Raw genomic sequence first — 26265 nt, forward strand, 5'->3', positions numbered from 1 at the left:
TGGTCCCAGTACAATATCAGCTCATGTTCACAAAGAAACACAAACACACGGTATCACCCCTTGCCGGCTCCTCAACAGAAGTCTTGTGTATCCGATCAAGTGATCAAATTTAAAGTAATTGCAACAGAAGAAACAAACCTGGATCATGTTTCAGTTGACTGTTTGTCATTGAAGACCAGCCAGATGACTAATGGATTGAGATGGCCACAGATGACCTTGTCTAAGAATCTATGCACATGAACCTCCCAAATGAGCACAGTTGGAAGAGTCCAGCCATTTCAATCTGGAGTTGTGAACAGTTTTATGAGCCAGGACTGCTTCAAGAAAACAGATAGTTGACCTAGCTTCAAATTTTATAAAGTGGTTATAAGGGGTAACTCACTTACACGTAAAGTCCTCAATCTGACATCATCTGCAACAATGTTACATTTATTTGGTGTTTTTAAAGTAATAAAATGTCCCAAGGCATTCCACAGGAAATTATAAAACAAAGTTTGACACCAAGCCATATCAAGGAGAATTAGGGCATATTGTTGGCTGATGGTAAATGCCGAGCAGTTCAAATCCCAGAAGGGAAACTTGAAACAACTGCCCTCGGGTTTGTGTTTGCAATTTGTATAGTACGAGTAAAGGTTTAGAAATCCAGAAATGATGCCCGCGACTACTTGTGATGATTTTATAGTGAAGTAAATGTTTACTAAGAATTAAGGGGGGGGGAGAGATGTAATCACACTTGTATACAACAGTACCAATGCTTTAAGAAGTGTTATGGGACAGGATTTAGAGAACCCCAAAGTGTATCATGGAGTTCACCTGACCCACAACTTTTAATAGATTGTGGTTATGGGCTTACTCTGCAGGTGTGATGCAAATAGAAATCTACAGTACTTTTAAATTAAAACAATGTTTATTTATGAAACCAGTTAACACTTTATAAACCCACCGTAAACATCTTAACAACTATCAAAACCAATAAATCCCCAAAGAATACAGTACTCGACACATAACCCTTAATACATTCACAAACAACATCCGGAAGACAAAAGACCCTTTTAACACAAAGATCAGGTTTAAATTCACTATTGAGAACAGTCAGCACTTTGAAATCACCCAATTGATTTGGAGACAGTCCTTAGTTTGCAGAGCGAATCCTTATGCAGCTCCTTGCTTTGCCTGCAGCTATCCAGCTCTCAAAATGAAACGAACCACACCCTGTAGCAAACAGCCTAAAACTAAAGTAAAGCAGACAGACAGCCCAACTCCACCCACTCTCTGACATCACTGCGGCTCTCTAATAAACACCCATTTCTTAAAGGTACACCCACTACAGCTATTCGATAAACCCCCATTTCTTAAAAGGTACTCTCACATGACAGAAGTTCAAAACAATCTTTTTTTAACTACCTCCCCATGTGTTTCACAACAACTTATTTAAAAATCTATAAAAGTCCAGTAATTTTTACCCCACAAATGCCTTTAATTTTCTCTCGGGGTGGCTTCTGAGTTTAAGAGCAATTAGCTACATGTAGGCAGGAGGTCGCGCTTTTGGGAGCTCCGATCGGGAACCCATTTTTTAAAGAATCTTTGTCTTTTCGGAGGTTACTCACCAGGGAATTGCAGAGATCAGCAGAATAGCCCCCCCCCCCCCCCCCCCCCCACCGTGCCAATACCATGCCCAAATGCAAAGGAAGAAAGGTGTGGGTTGCCCAAGAAATTGACCATTCTTTAACAGAAAGCCTGAAATTGACTTGATCTCGAAGGACTTGGGAACCTCGTGAAATGCTTCAGCGCCTTAGATGGCGGCTGCAGGGCAGCAGTCAGTAGGAGCCCCAATCACGCTAGACATGCTTTCTGACACACTGGCCAAAGAATTCAGTAAACAATTCAACCTACACTTTGAGAAGCAGTGGAAGCTGACCTCCAACAAAACATATAAGTCAATAGAGGAGGTGCTGGGACCTGTCAGGGCGAAGCTCGACAAAGCTGTTGGAACGGCGCTGAGAGGTGTTGAGGCACTTACAAGACATGAGGACCAGCTTGTTTCGCTCGGTTGTGCAGTGCTGGTCCGAGGAAACAGAAGAGCTCTTACGTGACTGCTTAGAGACAGTGGACTGGTCCATATTTAAGAACTCAGCGACCAACTTAAATGAGTATGCCACCACCGTCACAGACTTCATCAGCAAATGTGTGGACGACTGCGTGCCAAAGAAAGCAGTACGTGCGTTCCCCAACCGGAAACCATGGCTCAATCGCGAGATTGACTCCCTACTGAAGGACAGATCTGAGGCGTTCAAGGCAGACGACCCTGACCTATACAAGAAATCCAGGTACGACCTCCGCAAAGCCATCCGGAATGCCAAGAGAGAATATCAAACCAAGCTAGAGTCACAGATGGACTCTCGGCGGTTGTGGCAAGGACTAAACAACATAACGGGCTACAAAGTGAAGCCGAGCAGTATCTCTGGCAGCAGCGCACCACTCCCCGATGAACTCAATGCATTCTATGCTCGGTTCAAGCAGGTAACCAACAATCCGCTGGCGAGTGCCCCAGCAGCCCATAATTCACCCATACCCACCATCACAGCTTCCAAAGTCAGATTGGCCTTCCTGAAAGTGAACCCTTGGAAGGTGACGGGCCCAGACGGGATCCCTGATCGTGCACTCAGAGCCTGCGCGGACCAGCTGGCAGAGGTATTCACGGACATCTTTAACCTGTCCCTACTCCACTCCGTGGTCCCCACCTGCTTCAAGAAGACCACCATCATACCGGTACCAAAGAAGAACCAGGCAACCTGCCTCAATGACTACCAGCCAGTGGCCCTGACTTCAGTCGTAATGAAGTGCTTCAAGAGGTTGATCATGAAGCGCATCACCTCCATACTCCCAGAACGCCTTGATCCACTGCAATTCGCATACCGCTGCAACCGGTCCACATCAGACACCATTTCCCTGGCCCTACACTCATCCCTAGAGCATCTCGAAAACAAGGACTCCTACATTAGACTCCTATTTATTGACTACAGCTCCGCCTTCAACACCATAATCCCAGCCAAGCTCATATCAAAGCTCCAAAACCTGGGACTTGGCTCCCCACTCTGCAACTGGATCCTCGATTTTCTGACCAACAGACCACAATCAGTGAGAATGAACAACAACACCACCTCCACAATAGTCCTCAACACCGGCGCCCCGCAAGGCTGCGTACTTAGCCCCCTACTCTACTCCCTGTACACACACGACTGCGTGGCAAAACTTGGTTCCAACTCCATCTACAAGTTTGCTGACGATACGACCATAGTGGGCCGGATCTCGAATAACGATGAGTCCGAATACAGGAGGGAGATAGAGAACATAGAACATAGAAAATACAGCACAGAACAGGCCCTTCGGCCCACGATGTTGTGCCGAACCTTTGTCCTAGATTAATCATAGATTATCATTGAATTTACAGTGCAGAAGGAGGCCATTCGGCCCTTTGAGTCTGCACCGGCTCTTGGAAAGAGCACCCTACCCAAACTCAACACCTTCACCCAACACCAAGGTCAATTTGGACATTAAGGGCAATTTATCATTGGCCAATTCACCTAACCTGCACATCTTTGGATTGTGGGAGGAAACCGGAGCACCCGGAGGAAACCCACGCAGACACGGGGAGGACGTGCAGACTCCGCACAGTCAGTGACACAAGCCGGAATCGAACCTGGGACCCTGGAGCTGTGAAGCAATTGTGCTATCCACAATGCTACCGTGCTGCCCTTGAGAACAAATAAATCTACACTATATCATTTAACCGTAATCCATGTACCTATCCAATAGCTGCTTGAAGGTCCCTAATGTTTCCGACTCAACTACTTCCACAGGCAGTGCATTCCATGCCCCCACTACTCTCTGGGTAAAGAACCTACCTCTGATATCCCTCCTATATCTTCCACCTTTCACCTTAAATTTATGTCCCCTTGTAATGGTTTGTTCCACCCGGGGAAAAAGTCTCTGACTGTCTACTCTATCTATTCCCCTGATCATCTTATAAACCTCTATCAAGTCGCCCCTCATCCTTCTCCGTTCTAATGAGAAAAGGCCTAGCACCCTCAACCTTTCCTCGTAAGACCTACTCTCCATTCCAGGCAACATCCTGGTAAATCTTCTTTGCACCTTTTCCAAAGCTTCCACATCCTTCCTAAAATGAGGCGACCAGAACTGTACACAGTACTCCAAATGTGGCCTTACCAAAGTTTTGTACAGCTGCATCATCACCTCACGGCTCTTAAATTCAATCCCTCTGTTAATGAACGCGAGCACACCATAGGCCTTCTTCACAGCTCTATCCACTTGAGTGGCAACTTTCAAAGATGTATGAACATAGACCCCAAGATCTCTCTGCTCCTCCACATTGCCAAGAACTCTACCGTTAACCCTGTATTCCGCATTCATATTTGTCCTTCCAAAATGGACAACCTCACACTTTTCAGGGTTAAACTCCATCTGCCACTTCTCAGCCCAGCTCTGCATCCTATCTATGTCTCTTTGCAGCCGACAACAGCCCTCCTTACTATCCACAACTCCACCAATCTTCGTATCATCTGCAAATTTACTGACCCACCCTTCAACTCCCTCATCCAAGTCATTAATGAAAATCACAAACAGCAGAGGACCCAGAACTGATCCCTGCGGTACGCCACTGGTAACTGGGATCCAGGCTGAATATTTGCCATCCACCACCACTCTCTGACTTCTATCGGTTAGCCAGTTCGTTATCCAACTGGCCAAATTTCCCACTATCCCATGCCTCCTTACTTTCTGCATAAGCCTACCATGGGGAACTTTATCAAATGCCTTACTAAAATCCATGTACACTACATCCACTGCTTTACCTTCATCCACATGCTTGGTCACCTCCTCAAAGAATTCAATAAGATTTGTAAGGCAAGACCTACCCCTCACAAATCCGTGCTGACTATCCCTAATCAAGCAGTGTCTTTCCAGATGCTCAGAAATCCTATCCTTCAGTACCCTTTCCATTACTTTGCCTACCACCGAAGTAAGACTAACTGGCCTGTAATTCCCAGGGTTATCCCTAGTCCCTTTTTTGAACAGGGGCACGACATTCGCCACTCTCCAATCCCCTGGTACCACCCCTGTTGACAGTGAGGACGAAAAGATCATTGCCAACGGCTCTGCAATTTCATCTCTTGCTTCCCATAGAACCTAGTGGAGTGGTGTAGCGACAACAATCTCTCCCTCAATGCCAGCAAAACTAAAGAGCTGGTCATTGACTTCAGGAAGCAAAGTACTGTACACACCCCTGTCAGCATCAACGGGGCCGAGGTAGAGATGGTTAGCAGTTTCAAATTCCTCGGGGTGCACATCTCCAAAAATCTGTCCTGGTCCATGTCGACGCTACCACCAAGAAAGCACAACAGCGCCTATACTTCCTCAGGAAACGTAAGGAAATTCGGCATGTCCACATTGACTCTTACCAACTTTTACAGATGCACCATAGAAAGCATCCTATCAGGCTGCATCACAGCCTGGTATGGCAACTGCTCGGCCCAGGACCGCAAGAAACTTCAGAGACTCGTGAACACCGCCCAGTCCATCACACGAACCTGCCTCCCATCCATTGACTCCATCTACACCTCCTGCTGCCTGGGGAAAGCGGGCAGTATAATCAAAGATCCCTCCCACCCGGCTTACTCACTCTTCCAACTTCTTCCATCGGGCAGGAGATACAGAAGTCTGAGAACACGCACGAACAGACTCAAAAACAGCTTCTTCCCCACTGTTACCAGACTCCTAAATGACCCTCTTATGGACTGACTTCATTAACACTACACCCTGTATGCTTCATCCGATGCCAGTGCTATTGTAGTTACATTGTATATGTTGTGTTGCCCTATTATGTATTTTCTTTTATTCCCTTTTCTTCTCATGTACTTAATGATCTGTTGAGCTGCTCGCAGAAAAATACTTTTCACTGTACCTCGGTACACGTGGCGATAAACAAATCCAATCCAATCCAATCGAGGCCGAGATTGCAGTGGTGGCCAATGAAAATAAAAGGTTGAAAACGAAGGTTGACGACCTGAAAATTAGTCATGGAGGCAAAACCTCTGAGTTGTGGGATTGCGGATGGAATGAAGGGCCTAAACCCCACGGAGTATTTTCATGGATGATCTGGAAGATGGTGGGTCGACAGGGCCCATCGGACGCTTAGGAAGAGGCCGGGACTGAATGAACCACCTCGCATGTTGATCATTCGGTTTCATCGTTTCCGAAATAAGGAAAAGGTCCTACAATGGGTCAAGGAACATCGTGACATGAAATGGGAAGGAAGCGCTATATGAGTGCATCAAGGTGTGGGTGCAGAATATGAAGGAAGCAGGCGGTATTTAACAAGGTAACAGCAGTGCTCTACGAGAAGGGCATTCGTTTCGGAGTGGTGGACCCATCGAGACTGCGGGTCGCGCACAAGGCCAAGGGCTTTTTTTTTTTTGAGACACCTGAAGAGGTAGATGTTAATCAACAAACATGGTCTGAAGTCTAATTTAACGAGAGGTGCTATGTGGGGGATCTCTTTGCAGTTTTTTGTAAAAGGTATGGGCTGAAGGGGGTGGTGGGTTTTATTTGACAATCGGTTGTTGAAGGATTTTTTTCTAGTTGAAGTAATAATGGAAGAACTTATATGTTGTATGATTGATGGAACTTTAACTTTTCTCTCCCTCGAAATAGTTTATTCTCCTGTTGGGCAATGATCTTGTCCCTTTCATTGTCCTGATGGGAGCTACCTCACTAACAGGGTATAATGCTGGTGAACGGGAGTGAGGTGGGAAGAGGAGCTGCTGTAAAACCAGTGCTAACTGGTTTGGCGTGCTTAGTGTCTGGGAGGGGGCTGAAAGTGTGGGTCTGGTTCCAGTTCAGGGATTATGGGGGGATTAAGGGAGGGGGGAGGTGTGAGGTGTTAGCTGGCTAATGGTTGTTCTGGAACATTCTTTGTGATTTTTCTGGGGGTGGTGTGGCTGTCATCTCTGGGTGGGAGGTCCCTTCATAAACACCTCTTTAAGGTTTAGTTGCTTATCCCTGATGGTGGAAATGGCTGACTCCGGAAAGAGTGGGGGGGAGGGTTTCTGCAGGAGACCCATTTGTGGGTGAGGGACCAGACCAGATTCCAGAAGGGGTGTGTGGGGCACGTGCTCCCCTCGAGCTTCGATGGTAGAGCCCGAGGCACAACGATTTTGATTGATAAGCGATGCCTTTTTTGACCACTGGGATTGTGGCTGACCCTAATGGTAGGTATGTAATAGTGAGTGGGTCCTTGACAGGTACTCTGGTACTTATGGTGAATGTATATGCCCCTAATTGGGACGATGTAACATTTATCAACGGTTTGCTAACCTCCATCCATGGGAGAGACACACATCAATTGATCTTGGGTGGGGACTTTAACTGTGTTTTGGAACCCAAAATGGACCAATCAAGCCCTTAATCTCTGGCACTTTCAGTAATGGAGATGGTCCTTCGAGCTTTCATGGAGCAGATGGAGGGAGCGGACCCATGGAGAATCCTGCATCCACATAATCGGGAATTCTCATTTCTTTCATGTACATAAGGTCTACTCAAGAACAGAATTTTTTTTGTTTGATAAGTCCCTGCTCCTGGACGTCAGAAAAGTGGAATATTCGGAGATATTGGTAGACCTTGAGCTGGAGACAGATCCCATCCAGTGGACTCCATGGAGATTAGATGTGGCACGAGTGGCTGAGACGGGATTCTGCGATCGCATAGCTGCGGCTAATGGAGAGTACATCAGGTTTAACAGCATTGGATCGATCTCTCCCTCTACACAATGGGAGGCTCGTAAGCTGGTGATAAGAAGAGAGGTTATCTCATATAAAGTACACTTAGATAGGGCAGTGAGGGAGGAACGGCAGTGTTTGGTAGGAGAGATCCTAGAAACAGACCGCTGCTACTTGGAGGCACCAACCAGCAAGGGGCTCCAGGTGCAGTTTGACTTGGTATCCGCTGGAAGGGTGGCGAAGCAGCTATAACGCATGAGGGGCATAGTGTCTGAGCACAGGGAGAAGACAGGTCGTCTGTTGGGGCACCAACTGAGGCAGTGGGCGGCCTCTTGGGAGATAATGCAGGTCAAGAATTCGAACGTTGGGTTAATGACAACACCAAGAGAAGTCAATGCGGCTTTTCAGGCATTCTACAGGGATCTGTACAGGTTGGAGCCACCAGAACGGGTGTCAGATACGACGAGAGTAGAGGAGGAAAGTAAGGAGGAGAGGCGGATTTTGAATGTTGTCCTCTTGCCTTCTTTGGCCCCCGAGCTATGGATGCCGAGAAAGCATTCAACAGAGTGGAGTGAACATACCTCATTGAGGTACTTGGGAGGTTTGGATTTGGACAGAAATTTATTTCATTGTGTAGCTGCTGTACATAAACCCCATGGCTAGCGTTCATACCACTGTGACAAGATCGGGACACTTTCGTCTGAGCAGGGGTACAAGACAGGGATGCCCATTGTCGGCGCTCCTTTTCACGCTATCGATAGAACGTCTGGCAATGGCAATGAAGGGCTTCTGGGGATGGAGGAGGATTGATCGGAGGGGAAGGGAACATAGGGTGTCACTTTATGCTGGTGAGTCGAGCCTCTGGGCTCTAGTAGCAGCACCACTCCCTCTCTCTCCAACGAGATATAACTCAAACCCAGTGGTGATCTCCACCTTGAAGATATGGAGGCAGCTCAAACAACATTCCAAACTGAGTGCCATGTCATTTTTGGCTCCTATAAATGGTAACCATTTGTTTCCGTCATCGGGTTTGGATTTGACTTTTAAGGCATGACAAGGGAAAGGGCGAGAGTGCTTATAGATCTGTTTATAGACGGATGGTTCACCAGTTGGAAGGAGTTCTCGCTGAAATTCCAACTATCAGGGTCACACCTATTTCAATATTTGCAAATGCCCGACTTAGTCCGCTGGGTTGGTCCTGCATTCCCCTTAGCACCGCAGCCTTCCCTGTTTAAGGAAATCTCATGGTTGGCAAGGACAGGGTGTGGGAGGGGGAGGATCTTGAACATCTATGAGTGGCCCATCTCATTGGAATTGTGGTTGCTTGATCGGGTGAAGGTGGAATGGGAGGCCCATCTTTGATGAGGATGTGTGGAGTGAGACCCTTTGTAGGGTAAATTCCACCTCATCCCTGTGCATGGCTCAGCCTTATTAACCTTAAAGTGGTTCCTTAAAGGGGACTGTTTAGGTCCTAAACCTTAAAGGGGCTGTTTAGCACAGGGCTAAATCGCTGGCTTTGAAAGCAGACCAAGGCAGGCCAGCAGCACGGTTCGATTCCCGTAACAGCCTCCCCGAACAGGCGCCGGAATGTGGCGACTAGGGGCTTTTCACAGTAACTTCATTTGAAGCCTACTTGTGACAATAAGCGATTTTCATTTCATTTCATTTCATTTCATAGAGCTCATCTAACCAAAAGTAGGATGAGCGAGTTCTTTGATGAAGTAGAGGACAGGTGCAAACGATGTTCTCATGCACCCGCCAACCTTATGCACGTGTTCTGATCTTGTCCAAAGATGGTGTGATTTTGGGTCTCCTTCTTTAACACCATGTCAGCAGTTCTTGACATTGACCTGGAGCCTTGCCTGTTGGTAGATATTTTTGGGCTGATGGACTCACTGGGGTGAGGGCGGATGTACTTGCTTTGCCTCACTGATAGCCCAAAGATGAGTTCTGCTGGGACAGAGAGCGTCCGTTCCGTCTAGTGCGTCGGCCTGGTTGGGTGACCTTATGGACTTTTTACACATGCAAAAGGTCAAGTACACCGTCAGGGGATCTACCTGAAGTGGCAGCCATTTAACTCATACTTCAAAGAGTTAATTACCATCAGCTGGGGGAGGTAGGATTAATGGATGGTGTTAGGATATAAGGAGGATTTGGATGTAGCTTTCGTTGTGTGGTTTTCTATATCTGATTTCTTGTGTTGTTGACATGACAATTGTACCTTGTTTGGACAATTTGCACAGTTGTGTCACAGTTCAGTTCATGTTTGTTAAATGTGAAACCTTCAATAAAACATGTTTTTTTAAAACAGCAATTAGCTTCTCAGATCTGGCTTCATTCACACTGCTTGTTAGGAGTTGGACTGTGATTGCTGCTATCTGTAGCGATCTAAAACAGCTACCTACATATGTTTCAGTATCTCCTTAAATACGTGCTTTCCCTTTGATCTCTCCATTGTCTCACCCAGAATTGATTACTTTCATCTCTTTACTTTAGCATTTGGAATTTAAATAAAAAGTAAACTCACTCTGTCCATACTTTACCCATGGCACATTTCTCTTACACCTTGCATATCTTCCCCTTTCGATCACAACAACCCATTCAAATCCACTCACATTCTGTAACTATCCTTACTAAATTACCTTATGTAAACATCTGTTTGAAGTCCTGCTAAACTCATTACTATATTAAACCCACAATTTAGATTTGCACAATCACTCTTTACTTTGCTTTAATTACCAACCACATAGCCCAACTACTGAAAAACATGACAAGAATATTACCGGCAGAAAAATATTACAATTTCTTGAGTTTTCCTGATAGGTTTTCTTGACAATATGACCAAAAGCTTGGTCAAGGAGTTAAGTTTTAAGAAGTGACTTAAAAGAGGAAAGCAAGGTTGATGTGCAAATAGGTATAGGAAGGCAATTCCAGAGATTGGGGCCAGGGCAATTGAAGGCATGGCCACCAATGGTGGAGCGTTTATGATTGGGAATGCAGGCCAGAATTAAAGGTGCGCAAGTATCTCAAAAGACTGTGGAGTTGGAGGAGTTTACAGAGATAGGGAGGGACAAGACCTTGGAGGGATTTGCAAACAAGGATGAAAATTTTAAAATCGAGATGTTGCTTGACAGAAATTGTGCGGAGACTCCAAAGCCCACAGACGGAATGAGCAATAAGTGAAGAGAGTCTATTGACCAGGCAACGTGATGACATATGATGTGTGTTGAATTAAATCAGCTGTGATGTTTCATGCAGGTTTCTTCATGTTTAAATAACTTATGACACAAGTAGGTTTGACCTAATTGCCTTAACACAACAATTGAGGCACTGTCATTGGGTTCTTAGTTGACAAGCTTTGTAGCTTTCATTTTTGAATATAAAATAGTTCACTACATTTTTCTGTACAGCCTATAAATTTGGTTCACACTTTTTTTTTCCCAGAACAACCCAAGACCTGTGAATTACCAGTTCCAACAGAATCTAGATTATTACATGGCACGTGGTGCAGAAATTGTAAATAAGACACGGTAAGATTTAGAGACAGATACAGAATTACTCTTGCTATTTCTATCAAATCTTTGGACAAAGTATTTATCTTTAAGATATATTAATTAAATTGCCATGCCGTAAAGAATTGGAGAAGGATATGCAACTCTGAGCCGGCTTTGCCATTAAATGCGATCATGACTGGGCTTTTACATCAACTCCTCTTTCCTGCCCAATTCCCTGATTCCCTTTGTGCCCAAAAACCTATTGATCTCTTGTTTTGAACATATTCAAGTGATCATCTACAAACCTTGAGGATAGAGAAATCTGAAGAATTAGAACCCTTTCAGTGAAGAAATTTCTCCTCACCAAATGATTATCCCTTTATCCTGAAACTTTGACCCCTGATCTTAAACTCTTCAGCAGGGAAAATAGACTTTCACCATCCATTTTGTCAAGCCTGCTAAGAGGTTTATACATTTCAATAGCATCTCTTACTCCGGAGAACATAGGTCATTTCTATTCTATCCCTCCTCTTAGGGCAGCCTTCCATTCCTGGAATCAATCTAGTGAATCTTAATTGCAACCTCTCCAAGGCAGGTCTATCCTTCTTTACATAAAGAAACCAGAATTGTATTAAGCTCCAGGTGTGGTCTCACCAATATTATGGGCCAGGGTTCAGAGAACCCCAAAGTATATCATGGAGTTCACCTGACCTACAACTTTAAATAAATTTTGGTTATGTGGAGCACAAGGGCCCACTTTACAGGTGTGATGCAACAGAGGGCTAAAGTATGTTTAAAACAAAATAATGTTTATTCTATGAACCTAGTTAAAATGTTATAAACACACAGTAAACAGGTTATCAACTACTAATCCTGACCAGCCCCCAAAAGATACAATATTCTATAGATAACCCTTGATAACTTTCCAAACAACATCCACAAGTTAAACCCTTTTTAAATAAAGGCAGCAGGTTTAAATTCTGTACAGAAACAGGTGTAACTTTGAAATCATCACGTGATGTTTAGATTGCAGAGAGAGATCACAACATCTTCTTGCTGTGAATGCAGCTCTTCACCTCTGAAAACGAAACCAAAAACATACTGCAGCTGCCAGCTCAAAAACGAAAGTGAAAGACAGACAGCCCAGCTCCACCCACATACTGACATCACTGCAGCTATTTGGTAAACACACATTTCTTTAAAGGTACATCCATCTGACACCTCCCCCCAAGAAACAAAAATAAACCATCAACTTCAAGATGGTTTAATTTTTCACCTTTCCACTTTCCTTTAAGAATTATTGACAGTGAATACATGTTTTTTTTTTAACAAAACAAAACACGCAAACATTTATCACAACATAGTCCATTTTAGTTCTTCTTCCTCCACCGAGCCTGCTTCCTTTCATCACATTCGTGACAAAGCATCGGCTGTCCAGTTTTCTCGTCCTGCCACATGTATTATTTTTAAATGAAATGGCTCTAACAATAAACTCCATCAAAACAGTCTTGCATTGTTATTCTGAATCGCTCCAAAAACATCAACAGATTATGATCAGTATATATAATTGTGTCAGACGGATGGCTGGTCACATAAATGTGAAAATGTTGCAAAGCCAGCACCAAGCTCAAAGTCTCCTTCCCAATCGTTGAATACTTCTTCCGGTGCTTATTTAATTTCTTCGAAAAATAACAAATAGGCTGCTCTTCGTCGTCGCCTTGTAGAAGCACTGCAACTACTCCCACATCACTCGCATCAACAGCCACTTTGAATGGTTTTGTATAATTTGGGATGGCTAACAAAGAGCAATGGTTAACACAGCCTTCAGCCAGTCAAATGCATGTAGACACTCCGCTGTCCACTTAAATTTGCTACGTTTCGTCAGTGAGGCAACCACACTGCTAAAATTCGGCACAAATTTCATGCCAAGAAATCGCATTATTTCCCTTTGTGTCGAGGGTATTGGAAACTCCCAAATAACTTTTCTTTTCACATCCCGTGGGACCATTCGACCCTGGCCGATTGTATGGCCAAGGAAAGTGACTTGGGCTTTTCCAAATTCACTTTTGGCTAGGTTTACCGCCAAACCCGCCTCCTGAAGTTGATCGAATAACTCCATCAGATGCTTTAAATGTTCTTTCCATGTCTAACTGAAAATTACCAGATCGTCGATGTATACCGCACAATTGGGTAATCCACAATTTGGTAGTTAACCGTTGAAATGTGGCTGGGGCATAACTTTGAATTGGTATATACCATCTGGAGTCACAAAAGCTGAAATCTCCTTCGCCCTTTCGGATAAAGGTACCTACCAGTGACCTTTAAGTAAATCCAGTTTGGAAATAAAAGCTGATTGCCCCATCTTCCCAATGCAATCCTCCAAGCGTGGGATAGGATAAGAGTCCGCTCTTGTAACTGCATTAACCTTTCTATAGTCCACACACAACCGTTGGGTACCGTCTGGTTTCGGTACGATCACTATGGGTGAGCTCCATTGGCTGCAACCCACTTTAAGTATGGCATTTTTAAGCATACTTTCAATTTCCTTGTTAACCTGTGCCAATTTTAAAGGATTAAGTCGATATGGATGTTGTTTAATTGGAACAGCATTTCCCACAGCTACATCATGTATAGCCATTTTAGTACTTCCCAACTTATCTCCACAAACTTGCCCATGTGATATCAATAGCTCTTTCAGGTCAGTCCACTTTTCCTCTGGAAGGTAACTCAGCAATTTATCCCAATTTTTAAGAACATTCTCATTTTCCAATTTAATTTGAGGGATGTCAAATTCAAAGTCATCTGGATTTGGTTCTTCACTTTGAGTTAAAATCATTAAAACCTCCTCCTTTTCCTCCTCTTCCCTTTCAAAGTACCTTTTAAGCATATTCACATGACACACTCGGTGAGTTTTCCTTCTATCTGGCATTCTTCCCACATAATTCACCTCACTTAATTTCCTTTCAATCTGATATGGTCCACAAAACCTTGCTTTTAAAGGTTCACCTACCACTGGTAACAATACTAAAACTTTATCTTCACTGGCAAAACTACGAACGTTTGCTTTCTTGTCCGCTATCTATTTCATCATATGTTGTGCAACTTTTAAATGATGTCCAGCCAATTCCCCTGCTCAATTTAATCGTTCCTTAAAATTTGACAGGTAATCCAATAATGTAAGTTCCGACTGCTCACTCACCAATTTTTCCTTAATCAATTTAAGTGGTCCTCTTACCTCATGACCAAAAAGTAGTTCAAAAGGACTGAATTTGGTTGACTCATTAGGTGCATCCCTAATTGCAAACAGTACAAATGGAATTCCTTTATCCCAATCCTCAGGATAATCGTGACAATAAGCCTCAATATTGTCTTTAATGTCTGATGCAAACTTTCTAACGCTCCCTGCGATTCTGGATGGCACGCAGTTGATTTAAATTGTTTTATTTCTAAGCTATCCATAAGTTATTTGAATAACCTTGGGGATGTAATTTGATCCTTGATCCGATTGTATTTCTGTGGGTAGTCCATATCTAGTAAAGAATTTTTAAGTAACTCCTCCACAATCTTTTTAGCTGTAATATTACGCACTGCACTGGCCTCTGGAAACCTAGTAGACACATCCATTATAGACAAAAGACATTGATCCCACTTTTCGTTTTAGGAAGCGGTCCTATGCAATCAATTAAGATCCTTGTAAAAGGTTCTTCAAATGCTGGAATGGGTATTAAGGGTGCTGGTTTTATCACTGCTTGAGGTTTCCCTATCACTTGACATGTGTGACATGATTGACAAAATTTAACTACATCTTTATCTAGTCCAGGCCAATAAAAATGTTGTTGGATTTTAGCTTGAGTTTTCCTTGCTCCCAAATGACCTCCCACTGGTACCTCATGTGCTACTCGCAACACCTCCTTTCTATACCCTACCCGCAATGCCACTTGATGATCTACTGCCCACTTTTCATCCGCCTGCAGATGTAACGGTCTCCATTTTCTCATCAAGACATCATTTTTACGGTAATAACATTCTGGCATACACTCCGATTCCTCCTCCCTGTATTTTTTCTGATACATCCGTTTTATTTCTACATCTTTCTGTTGTAACTCCGCGAATTTTTCTGAACTAAAAATATCCGCCTCATCCTCCACCGGTTCTTGTTCTTTTCCAACCATCTGATCAAAAATTGTTTCTGATAATTGAACTTCAACTTTATCTTCACTCTTTGATTTCGCTTCTTGTCGTAACCTGTGACTTTGCGACCTTTTTACTCCACAATCCGGAAAAATTCAGTTGTCTGATTTTCCACTGACTTATCAACTACAGTAGGCACCACTCCCACCTGCGATCCGGCTATATCATTACCCAAGATAAACTGTATTCCGGGACAAGATAGTTTCTCTATTACTCCTACTACCACTTCACCACTCTTCACTGGACTTTCAATCTTACCTTATATAATGGAACACTACTCTTCTCACCCTGAATTCCATATATTACCACCTTTTCTGGCAATATTCTTCCCAAACTACATAACTCCTCCTCTCTTACCATTAAAGATTGACTAGCTCCCGTATCTCTTAAAATTGTGACTTCTTTACCTGCTCCTCCTGATGCACCTGGGTAAGCTTTACCCACACAAGTAAATTCTTTAAAGAGATCTGGCACCTTCTTATCAATCACCTCTTGATCAGGCTGTACAATCTTTTGTACCTCCTTCGCTTCACTTGGGCTTTCCTTTACCGCTTTAAAAACCCCACTGTCTTATCCTGTTTTACCACATCAGCCTTCCCAGTGCTTTTCTTCAACCACCAACACTGTGACTTTACATGGCCTAGTTTATTACAGTGAAAACATCTGAAACTTTTCATTTCTCTTCCACCCTCCTGGATTTCTTTTTAATCTGTGGTACACTCTCTTTATTATCTCCCATCAGATATTCTTACCTATACCACTTGAGTATTTCTCATGTCCCCAGTTTCTCTCCCTCACATACTGAAACTGATGTCGGAAACCAAGCTTTGATTTATGGACTAATTCATAATCATCTTCCATTTCTGCTCCTAACCTCACAGTTTTAACCCTCTGCTCTTCCACGTGAGTTCTCACTACATCAGGAATTGAATTTTTAAACTCCTCCAAAAGTATAATTTATCTGAGAGCTTCATACGTTTGGTCTATTTTCAAAGCCCTTATCCACCTATCGAAGTTATTCGGCTTGATCCTTTGAAACTGCATGTTTGGCCAGGTTATTTCCTTAAATTTCTAAACCTTTGTCAGTAGGCCTCAGGCACTAGTTCATATGCACCTTAGATGGATTTTTTCACCTCATATGTCCCAGATACCTCCTCTGATAGTGATGCAAACACTTCACTAGCACTACCTACCAGCATTGTTTGAATCAGTAGCACCCACATGTCCTGTGGCCATTTCATTTGTTTAGCCACCTTCTCAAATTAAATGAAAAAGGCTTCTACCTCCTTCTCATCAAACCTTGGCAATCCTTGGACATATTTAAATAGATCCCCATCAAGCCTTCGACTATGACGCTCTTTCTCTTTATCCTCATCACTATCCTCCAGCTGTACGTTTCCCTTTACATCCGCCAATTTTAATTTTCTGCCATATTTCATGGCCATTTTCTGAAGTTCAAACTCCCTCTCTTTTTCCCTTTCCTCACTCTTTTTCTTTTTGTTCTGCTACGTCTATTCTTTCTTTGTTTCTTTCTTCTCCTTTTCTTTTTCCCTCATCTGTATCTCCCTTTCTCTTTCTTATTCTCTCATTTCATATTCAAGCTGCTTTAATTATTTTTCATGTTTAAGTTGCTTGATTTGTAACTGAATTTTTGCCATTTCTATTGAGTCAGACTGTATCTCAGGTAATTTTAAATACTCAGCTAGTGCTGTAAGTACCTCTTTTCGTATTCTGTCAGGTAATGTTAACTGCAATGTTTTTGCCAAATCTAAAAGCTTGTTTTTAGTCTCTGTTCGTCAGGTGCTGTGTATGACCTTCTCCAGTCCCAAAAACTTCCGAGCCTCTTAAAGAGCCATTGTCCACAACACACTCCCTCCTTAAACTGGTATATCACACCTGAAAAGCAAACACAAATATGCTCACCCCTCACTGTCTTTAAGTACACTAAGCCAACCCAATCACGAAAGATAGACTTTTATCTCACGAGCCCACTATTTATTATGGGCCAGGGTTTAGAGAACAATAAAGTATATCATGGAGTTCACCTGACCCACAACTTTAAATAGATTTTGGTTATGGGGAGCACAAGGTCCCACTTTACAGGTGTGATGCAACAGAAAGCTAAAGTATGTTTAAAACAAAACAATGTTTATTCTATGAATCCAGTTAACATTTTATAAACACAGTAAACAGTTTATCAACTACCCATCCTGACCACACCCTCAAAGGATACAGTACTCTATAGGTAACCCTTGATAACTTTCCAAACAACATCCACAAGTTAAACCCTTTTTAAATAAAGGCAGCAGGTTTAAATTCTGTACAGAAACAGGTGTAACTTTGAAATCATCGCGTGATGTTTAGATTGCAGAGAGAGATCACAACATCTTCTTGCTGTGAATGCAGCTCTTCACCTCTGAAAACGAAACCAAAAAAACACTGCAGCTGCCAGCTCAAAAACGAAAGTGAAAGACAGACAGCCCAGCTCCACCCACACACTGATATCACTGCAGCTATTTGATAAACATCCATTTCTTCAAGGTACATCCACCTGACACCAAAGCCCTATACAATTTCAGCAAGACTGTCTTACTATTATATTCCAATCCCCTTGCAAAAAAGGCTGTTGTTTTGCTATCCCACTTGATTATGATACCTACATGGTAATTTTCTGCCACTTGTTTACAATGTTACAATCCTTGTGGGTGAACCATAAACCAAAATAGCCAAAATTACGAAATGACCCCTCAAATACAGAAATTACAGACAAGATTTCAACTAACCTGTCAGCCGCGTTCGCCATGTGGTACATTTGCTTGTACTGGAAGCTATATATATTAATACACACGGCACTGTTCTTTGCAGACAGACAGAACATGTAGACACATTGCACTTAATTCAGCTAAACAAAATAAGTGACAGCCATTCACTGATTCATTCCCCAGGGCAATGCTTTGACCAATCAGGGTCAAGCTACCAAATATACATTTTTTTAAATTTCACATTTATCTGTCAGGCAACGTCAAGTGGTGCATACTCAATACAACGCCTCTACGAATCAGAGTCCACTTGCCAACAAATCCACATTCTCTTACAGCATAAATTGTTGTTTTCCTCTTTTATATACTGGTATTCTTGCGAAGTGTCCTAATGAGTGCAGGATGAAAAGTTTCATTTTTCAGCAATACTCAAGATTTAACTTTTTGGAACTTTTACTTCAACACAAATCAGAATAAACTTTTTTTTTAAACAAACAATTTTATTGAGGTATTTTAGGCATATAGAAAAAATGACATTGTACAGTACAAACAAAAAAAGAAGTCAAGACACAAATTACACATGAAACATAATGCAAACCACGGCTCTGTTCACGCACGGACCTGCTTCAATATCCCCCTACTCTACTCTACCCTAGCACCCCACTCCCCCCTGCTGACGCTTACTCCTCTGCGAAGAAGAATGGCTGCCACCTTCGGGCGAACCCAAGTAGCGAACCTCTCAAGGCGAACTTGACTTTCTCTAGGCCAAGAAAGCTCACCATGTCCGATAGCCATACCTCAGCCCTCGGAGGCTTTGAGTCCCTCCATCCTAACAGTATTCGTCGCCGGGCTACCAGGGAAGCAAAGGCCAGAACGTCGGCCTCTCTCTCTTCCTGGACTCCCGGGTCCTCCAAAACCCCAAAGATTGCCACCTCGGGGCTCATTACCACCCCAGTTTTCAATACCCGGGACATGACATCTGCGAATCCCTGCTAATACCCCCTGTGTTTAGGGCACGACCAGAACATGTGTACATGGTTAGCCGGCCCACTAGCGCATCTAGCACACCTGTCCTCCGCCCGAAGAATCTACTCATCCGGGCCACCATCATGTGGGCCCAGTGCACGATCTTAAACTGGATCAGGCTGAGCCTGGCGCATGTTGCAGTCGCGTTTACTCTGCTCAGGGCTTCTGCCCAAATACCGTCCTCCAGCTCCCCCCCCCCCCCCCCCCTTCCTCTCCCCCCTGAGCTGCTCCTCTCACTTAAGCTTCAGGTCCTCGGTCTGCGTATCGTCAGCTCTCATTAGCTCCTTGTAGACGTCTGAAACTCTCCCCTCTCCCACCTCTCCCCTAGAAACTACCCTGTCCTGCCTCCCCTTCGGCAGGAGACGTGGGAAGGACGGCACCAGTCTGCGTACAAAATCCCTCACCTGCAAGTATCTAAAGTCGTTCCTTCTCATCAGCCCAAACATCTCCTCCAGCGCCCTCATGCTCGGAAAGCTCCCTTCCAGGAACAGATCCCCATCCTCACAATCCCCACCCTCCTCCACAGTCGATACCCCCCGTCCATGTTCCCCGGGGCAAATCGGTAGTTGCCGCATATTGGGGTCCACACTGATGCTCTTATCTCCCCTACATGCCTCCTCCACTGGCCCTGGATCTGAAGAGCCGCCATCACTATCGGGCTGGTGGAGTACCGCGCCGGCGAAAGTGGCAGAGGCGCCGTAACCAGGGCTGCTAAGCTAGTGCCCCTGCACGAAACAGCCTCCATCCACTCCCAAACCGACCCCGCACCCACCATCCATTTCCTTATCATTGCTATGTTGGCCGCCCAGTAATAGTTGCTGAAGTTCGGCAACGCCAGCCCCCCTTCTCCTCTGTTCCTTTGAAGCATCACCCTCTTCACCCGCAGGGACTTCCCTGCCCATACAAATCCCAGAATAATTTTATTCAGCCTCTTAAAGAAGGACCGCGGGATAAAGATGGGGAGACACTGAAAAACAAACAAGAACCGCGGGAGAATCATCATCTTAACAGTCTGCACCCTCCCCGCCAATAACAGCGGGAGCGCATCCCACCTCCGGACCTCCTCCCTCACTCGTTCCACCAGTCGGGACAGGTTGAGCTTATGCAACTTGCCCCAGTCCCGTGCCACATGAATCCCCAAATATCGGAAACTCTCCCCCACTAGCCTGAAAGGCAACCCCTTCAGCCGACTCTCCTGCCCCCTCGCCTGAATTACAAACAACTCGCTCTTAGCCATGTTCAGTTTGTATCTGGAGAACCGGCCAAATTCCCTCAGGGTTGCCATAATACCGTCCATCCCCACCATTGGGTCCGATACATATAACAGCAGATCATCCGCGTATAACGAGACTCTATGTTCCACTCCTCCATCCCCCCCCCCCCCCCCCCCCCCCCCCCCCCCCCCCCCTTCCCGGACCAGCCCTTTCCAGCCCCTAGAAGCTCTCCGTGCAGTTGCCAGCGGCTCTATGGCCAGCGCAAAGAGCAGTGGGGAGAGAGGGCAGCCCTCTCTTGTCCCACGGTGCAGTCTAAAGTAGTCCGATATCGTCCTGTTCGGCCTTGCACTCGCCTCCGGGGCCTGATACAATAGCCTAACCCAGTCGATGAACCCCGCCCCTGAACCGGAACCGTCCTAGTACCTCCCACAGATAATCCCACTCGACCCGGTCAAAAGCCTTTTCAGCATCCATGGCTGCGACTATCTCTACCTCCCTACTCTCCGGGGGCATCATAATCACGTTGAGCAGCCTTCTTATGTTGGCCACCAGCTGCCTCCCCTTTACAAACCCGGTTTGGTCCTCCACAATTACATCCGGTACACAGTCCTCAATTCTAGTCGCCAGAATCTTGGCCAGTAACTTGGCGTCGACGTTAATCAAAGAGATCGGCCTGTATGACCCACTGGCCTCTGGGTCCTTATCCCGTTTCAGAATAAGCGCGATGGTGGCCTGCGACATTGTCGGGGGTAAACTCCCTCTGTCTCTTGCCTCGTTAAAGACTCTGACCAGCACTGACCCCATTATCCCAGCAAATCTTTTGTAAAACTCCACCGGATACCTGTTCGGTCCCGGGGCTTTACCCGACTGCATGACCTTCAGGCCCCCCAACACCTCTTTGATCCTGACCAGGGCCCCCAGTCCGTCCACCAACCCCCTCCCCACTCTTGGGAAGGTCAGTCCGTCCAAGAATCGCCTCATCCCCCCCCGGTCCCCTGGATGGTTCCGAAGTGTACAGCTTCCTATAAAAGTCCCTAAAGACCTTGTTCAGCCCTGCTGGATCACCCACTAAATTACCTTCCCCATCCACTACCCTCTCTATTTCCTTAGCCACTTCCCTCTTCCTTAGTTGCTGCGCAAGCATTCTACTGGCCTTCTCCCCATGCTCATAAATCGTGCCTTTTGCCTTTCTAAGCTGCTCTACACCCTTGCCTGTAGTCAGCACCCCAAATTCGGCCTGCAGCCTCTGTCGTTTCCTGAGTAACTCTGGCCTCTGGGATTCCGCATAACTCCTGTCTGTCCGTAGAATTTCCTTAATCAGTCGGTCTGTCTCTGCCCTATCTGTCCTGTTCCTGTACGCCCGGATTGAAATTAGCTCCCCTCTCACCACTGCGTTCAGTGCCTCTCAGAGCACCGCTGCCGAGACGTCTCCAGTATCGTTCACCTGCAGGTAATTCTGCAAGCATTTCCTCAGCCTCTCGCACACTGCCTCGTCCACGAGGAGTCCACCAACTCCCCATTGTCAATTCTGTTAACAACATCCTTTAAAATCTCCAAAAGGTTTGCCAAACATGATTTCCCATTTTAAAATCATATTGACTGTGCCCAGTCAAATCGTTATTATCCAAGTGTTCATTTATCACACCCTGTATAATAGATTCTAGTGTTTTCCCTACTACTGATATAATTCCCTGTTTTTTCTTTCCCTCCCTCCCTTAAATAGTGAGGCTACATTTGCTACTTTCCAATCTGCAGTAACTGTTACAGAATCCATAGAATTTTGGGAGACCAATGCAGCTATTATCTCCATAGCAACCTCTTTCAACACTCTGAGATTTAGAACATCAGATCCCTGGGGATTTATTATCAGCCTTCAACCCCATTAAATTCTCCAAAACAACTTTCATACAAATGGTGATTTCCTTCAGTTCCTCATTCTCCCTAGTCCCTTGGATCTCTAATTCTGGGCGATTTCTTGTATCTTCCTCAGTGAAGATAGACATAAAGTAATGAATTAGTTGCTTTGCCATTTCTCTATTTGCCATTATAAATTCTCCTGACTTACAATTGATGCAAATTTTTCGTCTTCTTTCAACGTTTTTAAAGACAATTGCAGATTCACCATTCATTTTAAAAATAATTACAAATTTTCTTTGTTTTTCTGCCTCCAGGGGCTGTTTAGCACGGGGCTAAAGAGCTGGCTTTGAAAGCAGACCAAGACAGGCCAGCAGCACGGTTCAGTTCCCGTACCAGCTTCCCCGAACAGGCGCCGGAATGTGGCGACTAGGGGCTTTTCACAGTAACTTCATTGAAGCCTACTTGTGACAATAAGCGATTTTCATTTCATTTCATTTCATTTCCAGGTCATAAGACCAAAAGATATAGGAGCAGAAGTAGGCCCTTTGGCCCAGCGTGTCTGTTCCGCCATTCAATGAGATCATGACTGACCTGATATGATAATCTTCAACTCTACTTTCCCACTTAATCCCCACAAAACCTGATTCCCTTACTGATTAAAAATCTGTCTATCTCAGCCTTGAACATATTTAACAAACCAAACAACCCACCCTCTCTCTGGTAAAAAATTCCACAGATTTACTATCCATTGAGAGAAGAAATTTGTCCTCATCTCTGTCTTAAATGGACGACCCCTTACTCTGATTCTTCTAAACCCCAATGAGTACGGGCCCAACTTACTCAACTTCTCATAAGAAAATACCTCCATACTTGGGATCAACCTAGTGAACCTTCTCCGGACTGCCTCCAATGCCAATATATCTTGCCTTAGATAAGGGGACCAAAATGATTTACAGTCTAACTAGTACCTTGATTTAGCAAGAGTTCCCTATTTTTGTATTCCATTCCTTTTGAAATAAAAGCCAACATTCCATTTGCCTTCCCTAGTACCAGCTGAACCTGCATGCTAGCTTTTTGTGATTTATGCACAAGGACTCCCAAATTCCTCTGTGCTACAGCTTTCTGCAGTCTTTCTCCATTTAAATAATATTCAGCTCCTTTATTCTTCCTACCAAAGTGCATAACTTCACATTTTTCTATTTTATTCCACCTGCCAAATATTTGCCCATTCATTTAACCTATCAATAGTCCGCTGAAGACTCTTTGCATCATCCTCACCACTTGCCTTCCCCCTTATTTTGGGTGCTCCCGTTTCCTCCCACAAGTCCCGAAAGACTTACTTGTTAGGTGAATTGGACATTCTGAATTCTGCCTCTGTAAACCTGAACAGGCACTGTAGTGTAGTGATTAGGGGACTTTTACAGTAATTTCATTGCAGTGTTAATGTAAGCCTACTTGTTATTATATTATTATTATTTTTGTGCCATCAAGAAACTTGACAGCAGTACATCTATTTCTCCATCCAGTCATTAATATGGTAAATAACTGTGGCCCCAGTACTGATCCCTGTTGCACTCCACTCGTTACAATTTGCCATCCTGAAAATGCCCTACTTATCCCAATTCTCTGTCTTCTATTAGTTAGCCATTCCTCTATCTCTGTTAATATACTACCCCCAACACCACGGGCTCTCATCTCATTAAGTAGCCTTTTGTGTGGTCCCTTATCAAACTCTTCTTGAAAATCCAAGTATGTCAGATTTACTGATTCCCCTTTATCCTGCCCGTTACCACCTCAAAGAATTGTAATAAATTTGTCAGGCATAATTATTAAGCTTACCCTTCACTAAGCCATACTGACTCTGCTTGATTATATTATGTATTTATAAATGTTGTGCTATTACATTCTTTAGAAAGGACTTTAACATTTTCCAACTGACAGACGTCCCTCTTTATTGTTTTTATTATTTGCTGGTTTCTAAACTTCCCCAATTTTCTGGCCGACCACTGTTCTTCAGAGAATTGAATGCCTTTCTTTCAATTTGAAACCCTCCTTAACTTCCTTAGTTAGCCTCAGAATCTTTTTTTATCAGTAGAAGATAGCTTTGTTGAGAGTTGTGAAACATCTCCTTAAATGTCTGCCACTGCTTCTCTCGGGTCTTTTCATCTATTTACCCATTCTACGTCAGCCAATTGTCATTTTACCCTTGTAATTGCTTTTATTTAAATTTAGAACAATGGTTTCAGGCCCAAATTTCTCACCCTGAAACTGAACGTGAAATTCTCCATGTTGCAAACACTCTTGCCTTTACTGTGAGGTGTTCAAATAATCTTATATTATCTACATCACCAGGTCTAAAATTGCCTGGTCCCTGGTATTATTCCAAAAACCGTCCCAAATATACTCAATGTTTGAGTTCAGTATCAGAAAACATCATGTTGATACATTGCTGTCAAATCCCCCTCTGCTATCTTAAGACATGTTAACCGATTTATTTTAGATGGGTTCAAAATTTAATTGAAATAATGGATAAAGAATTTGATAGTAACATGTTCACCACTTGTACTTTGCTCAGTTGTTCTTTTTCCAGTCTTTCTTTATTCTTTCATAGAATCATAGAATTTACAGTGCAGAAGGAGGTCATTTAGCCCATCGAGTCTGCACCGGATCTTGGAAAGAGCACCCTACTTAAACCCATGCCTCCACCCTATCCCCATAACCCCACCTCACCTGTTTGGACGCTAAAGACAATTTATAGTGACCAATCTACCTATCTTGTATATCTTTGGACTGTGGGAGGAAACCGGAGCACCCGGAGGAAACCCATGCAGACACTGGGAGAACGTGCAGACTCTGCACAGATAGTGACCCAAGCGGGAATCGAACCTGGGACCCTGGAGCTGTGAAGCAACAGTGCTAACCACTGTTTTACCGTACTGCCCCACATGGGATGTTGCTTTTTGCTGGCAAGAGCAGCATTTATTGCCCTTCCCTAATTGCCCTTGAACTGAATGATTTGCCAGAGTCAACCAAATGACTGTGGATCTGGAGTCACATGTAGGATAGACCAGGTAAGGATGGTAGATTTCCTTCCCTAAAGCACATTACTAAACTAGATGAGTTTTTACAAAAATTGATAAGACTATTTTTCAAATCCAAATTTTATTAGTTGAACTGAAATTCCACCAACTGCCATTGTGGTTTTTTCTTTTATAAATTTAGAGTACCCAATTATTTTTTTTTCCAATTAAGGGACAATTTAGCGTGGCCAATCCCCTACCTAACCAGCACATCTTTGGGTTGTGGGACGAAACCCACACAGACATGGGGAGAATGTGCAAACTCCACACAGACAGTGACCCAGGGCCGGGATTCGAACCCGGATCCTCAGCGCCACACTCCCAATGCTAAACACTGCGCCACGTGCCGCCCCCTCCGTTGTGGTTTTTGCACCTATGTTTCCAGAGCATTAGGGCCTCTGGATTACTAGTCTGATGACATTGCCACTGCACCACTGTCCTCTGTTGTCCATTCATCTATTCTCTTTATTTAACTTAAATGTTACTTTATTTCCCACCCAATCAATCTTTACTTCCACTTTCCAATATCAGTATACCTTTCTTAATATACCATCATATTCCCTTTTAAGCTAATGTATGGACTTCACTTCAGCAATGATTTGTGGCAAAATTCCACATTTTAGCCAACCACCACAGAAATAAATTGTTTCCAATCTCCTGATTAATTCTATGTGTGATCACCTTAAATTTGTACCATGTTTTAGGAAAGTGCTTTGTTCAAAGAATAGATTTATTCTTAGCATGGTGTGAACATTATTAGTTTACCAGTGGGATTCTCGGTTGAGAGACTAAGTGCTGTCGCCGTGACTGAATGGTGGCTGTTCCATGGTCCCGATGGCGGTGCCGGTCCC

General features: G+C 44.1%; 1 protein-coding gene across 1 annotated transcript in view; it reads left to right on the plus strand.

Annotated features, from left to right (window-relative positions):
* tbc1d5 (TBC1 domain family, member 5) overlaps positions 1-26265 on the plus strand; it is a 783418-nt gene that overhangs the window by 612743 nt on the left and 144410 nt on the right. The window contains exon 18 of the mRNA XM_072508754.1: positions 11238-11323. Within this exon, the coding sequence (XP_072364855.1) occupies positions 11238-11323 (86 nt within the window). The remainder of the gene's footprint in view (positions 1-11237; positions 11324-26265) is intronic.

Source organism: Scyliorhinus torazame, chromosome 6, assembly GCF_047496885.1.
Source record: "Scyliorhinus torazame isolate Kashiwa2021f chromosome 6, sScyTor2.1, whole genome shotgun sequence".
In the NCBI taxonomy this organism is placed as follows: domain Eukaryota; kingdom Metazoa; phylum Chordata; class Chondrichthyes; order Carcharhiniformes; family Scyliorhinidae; genus Scyliorhinus; species Scyliorhinus torazame.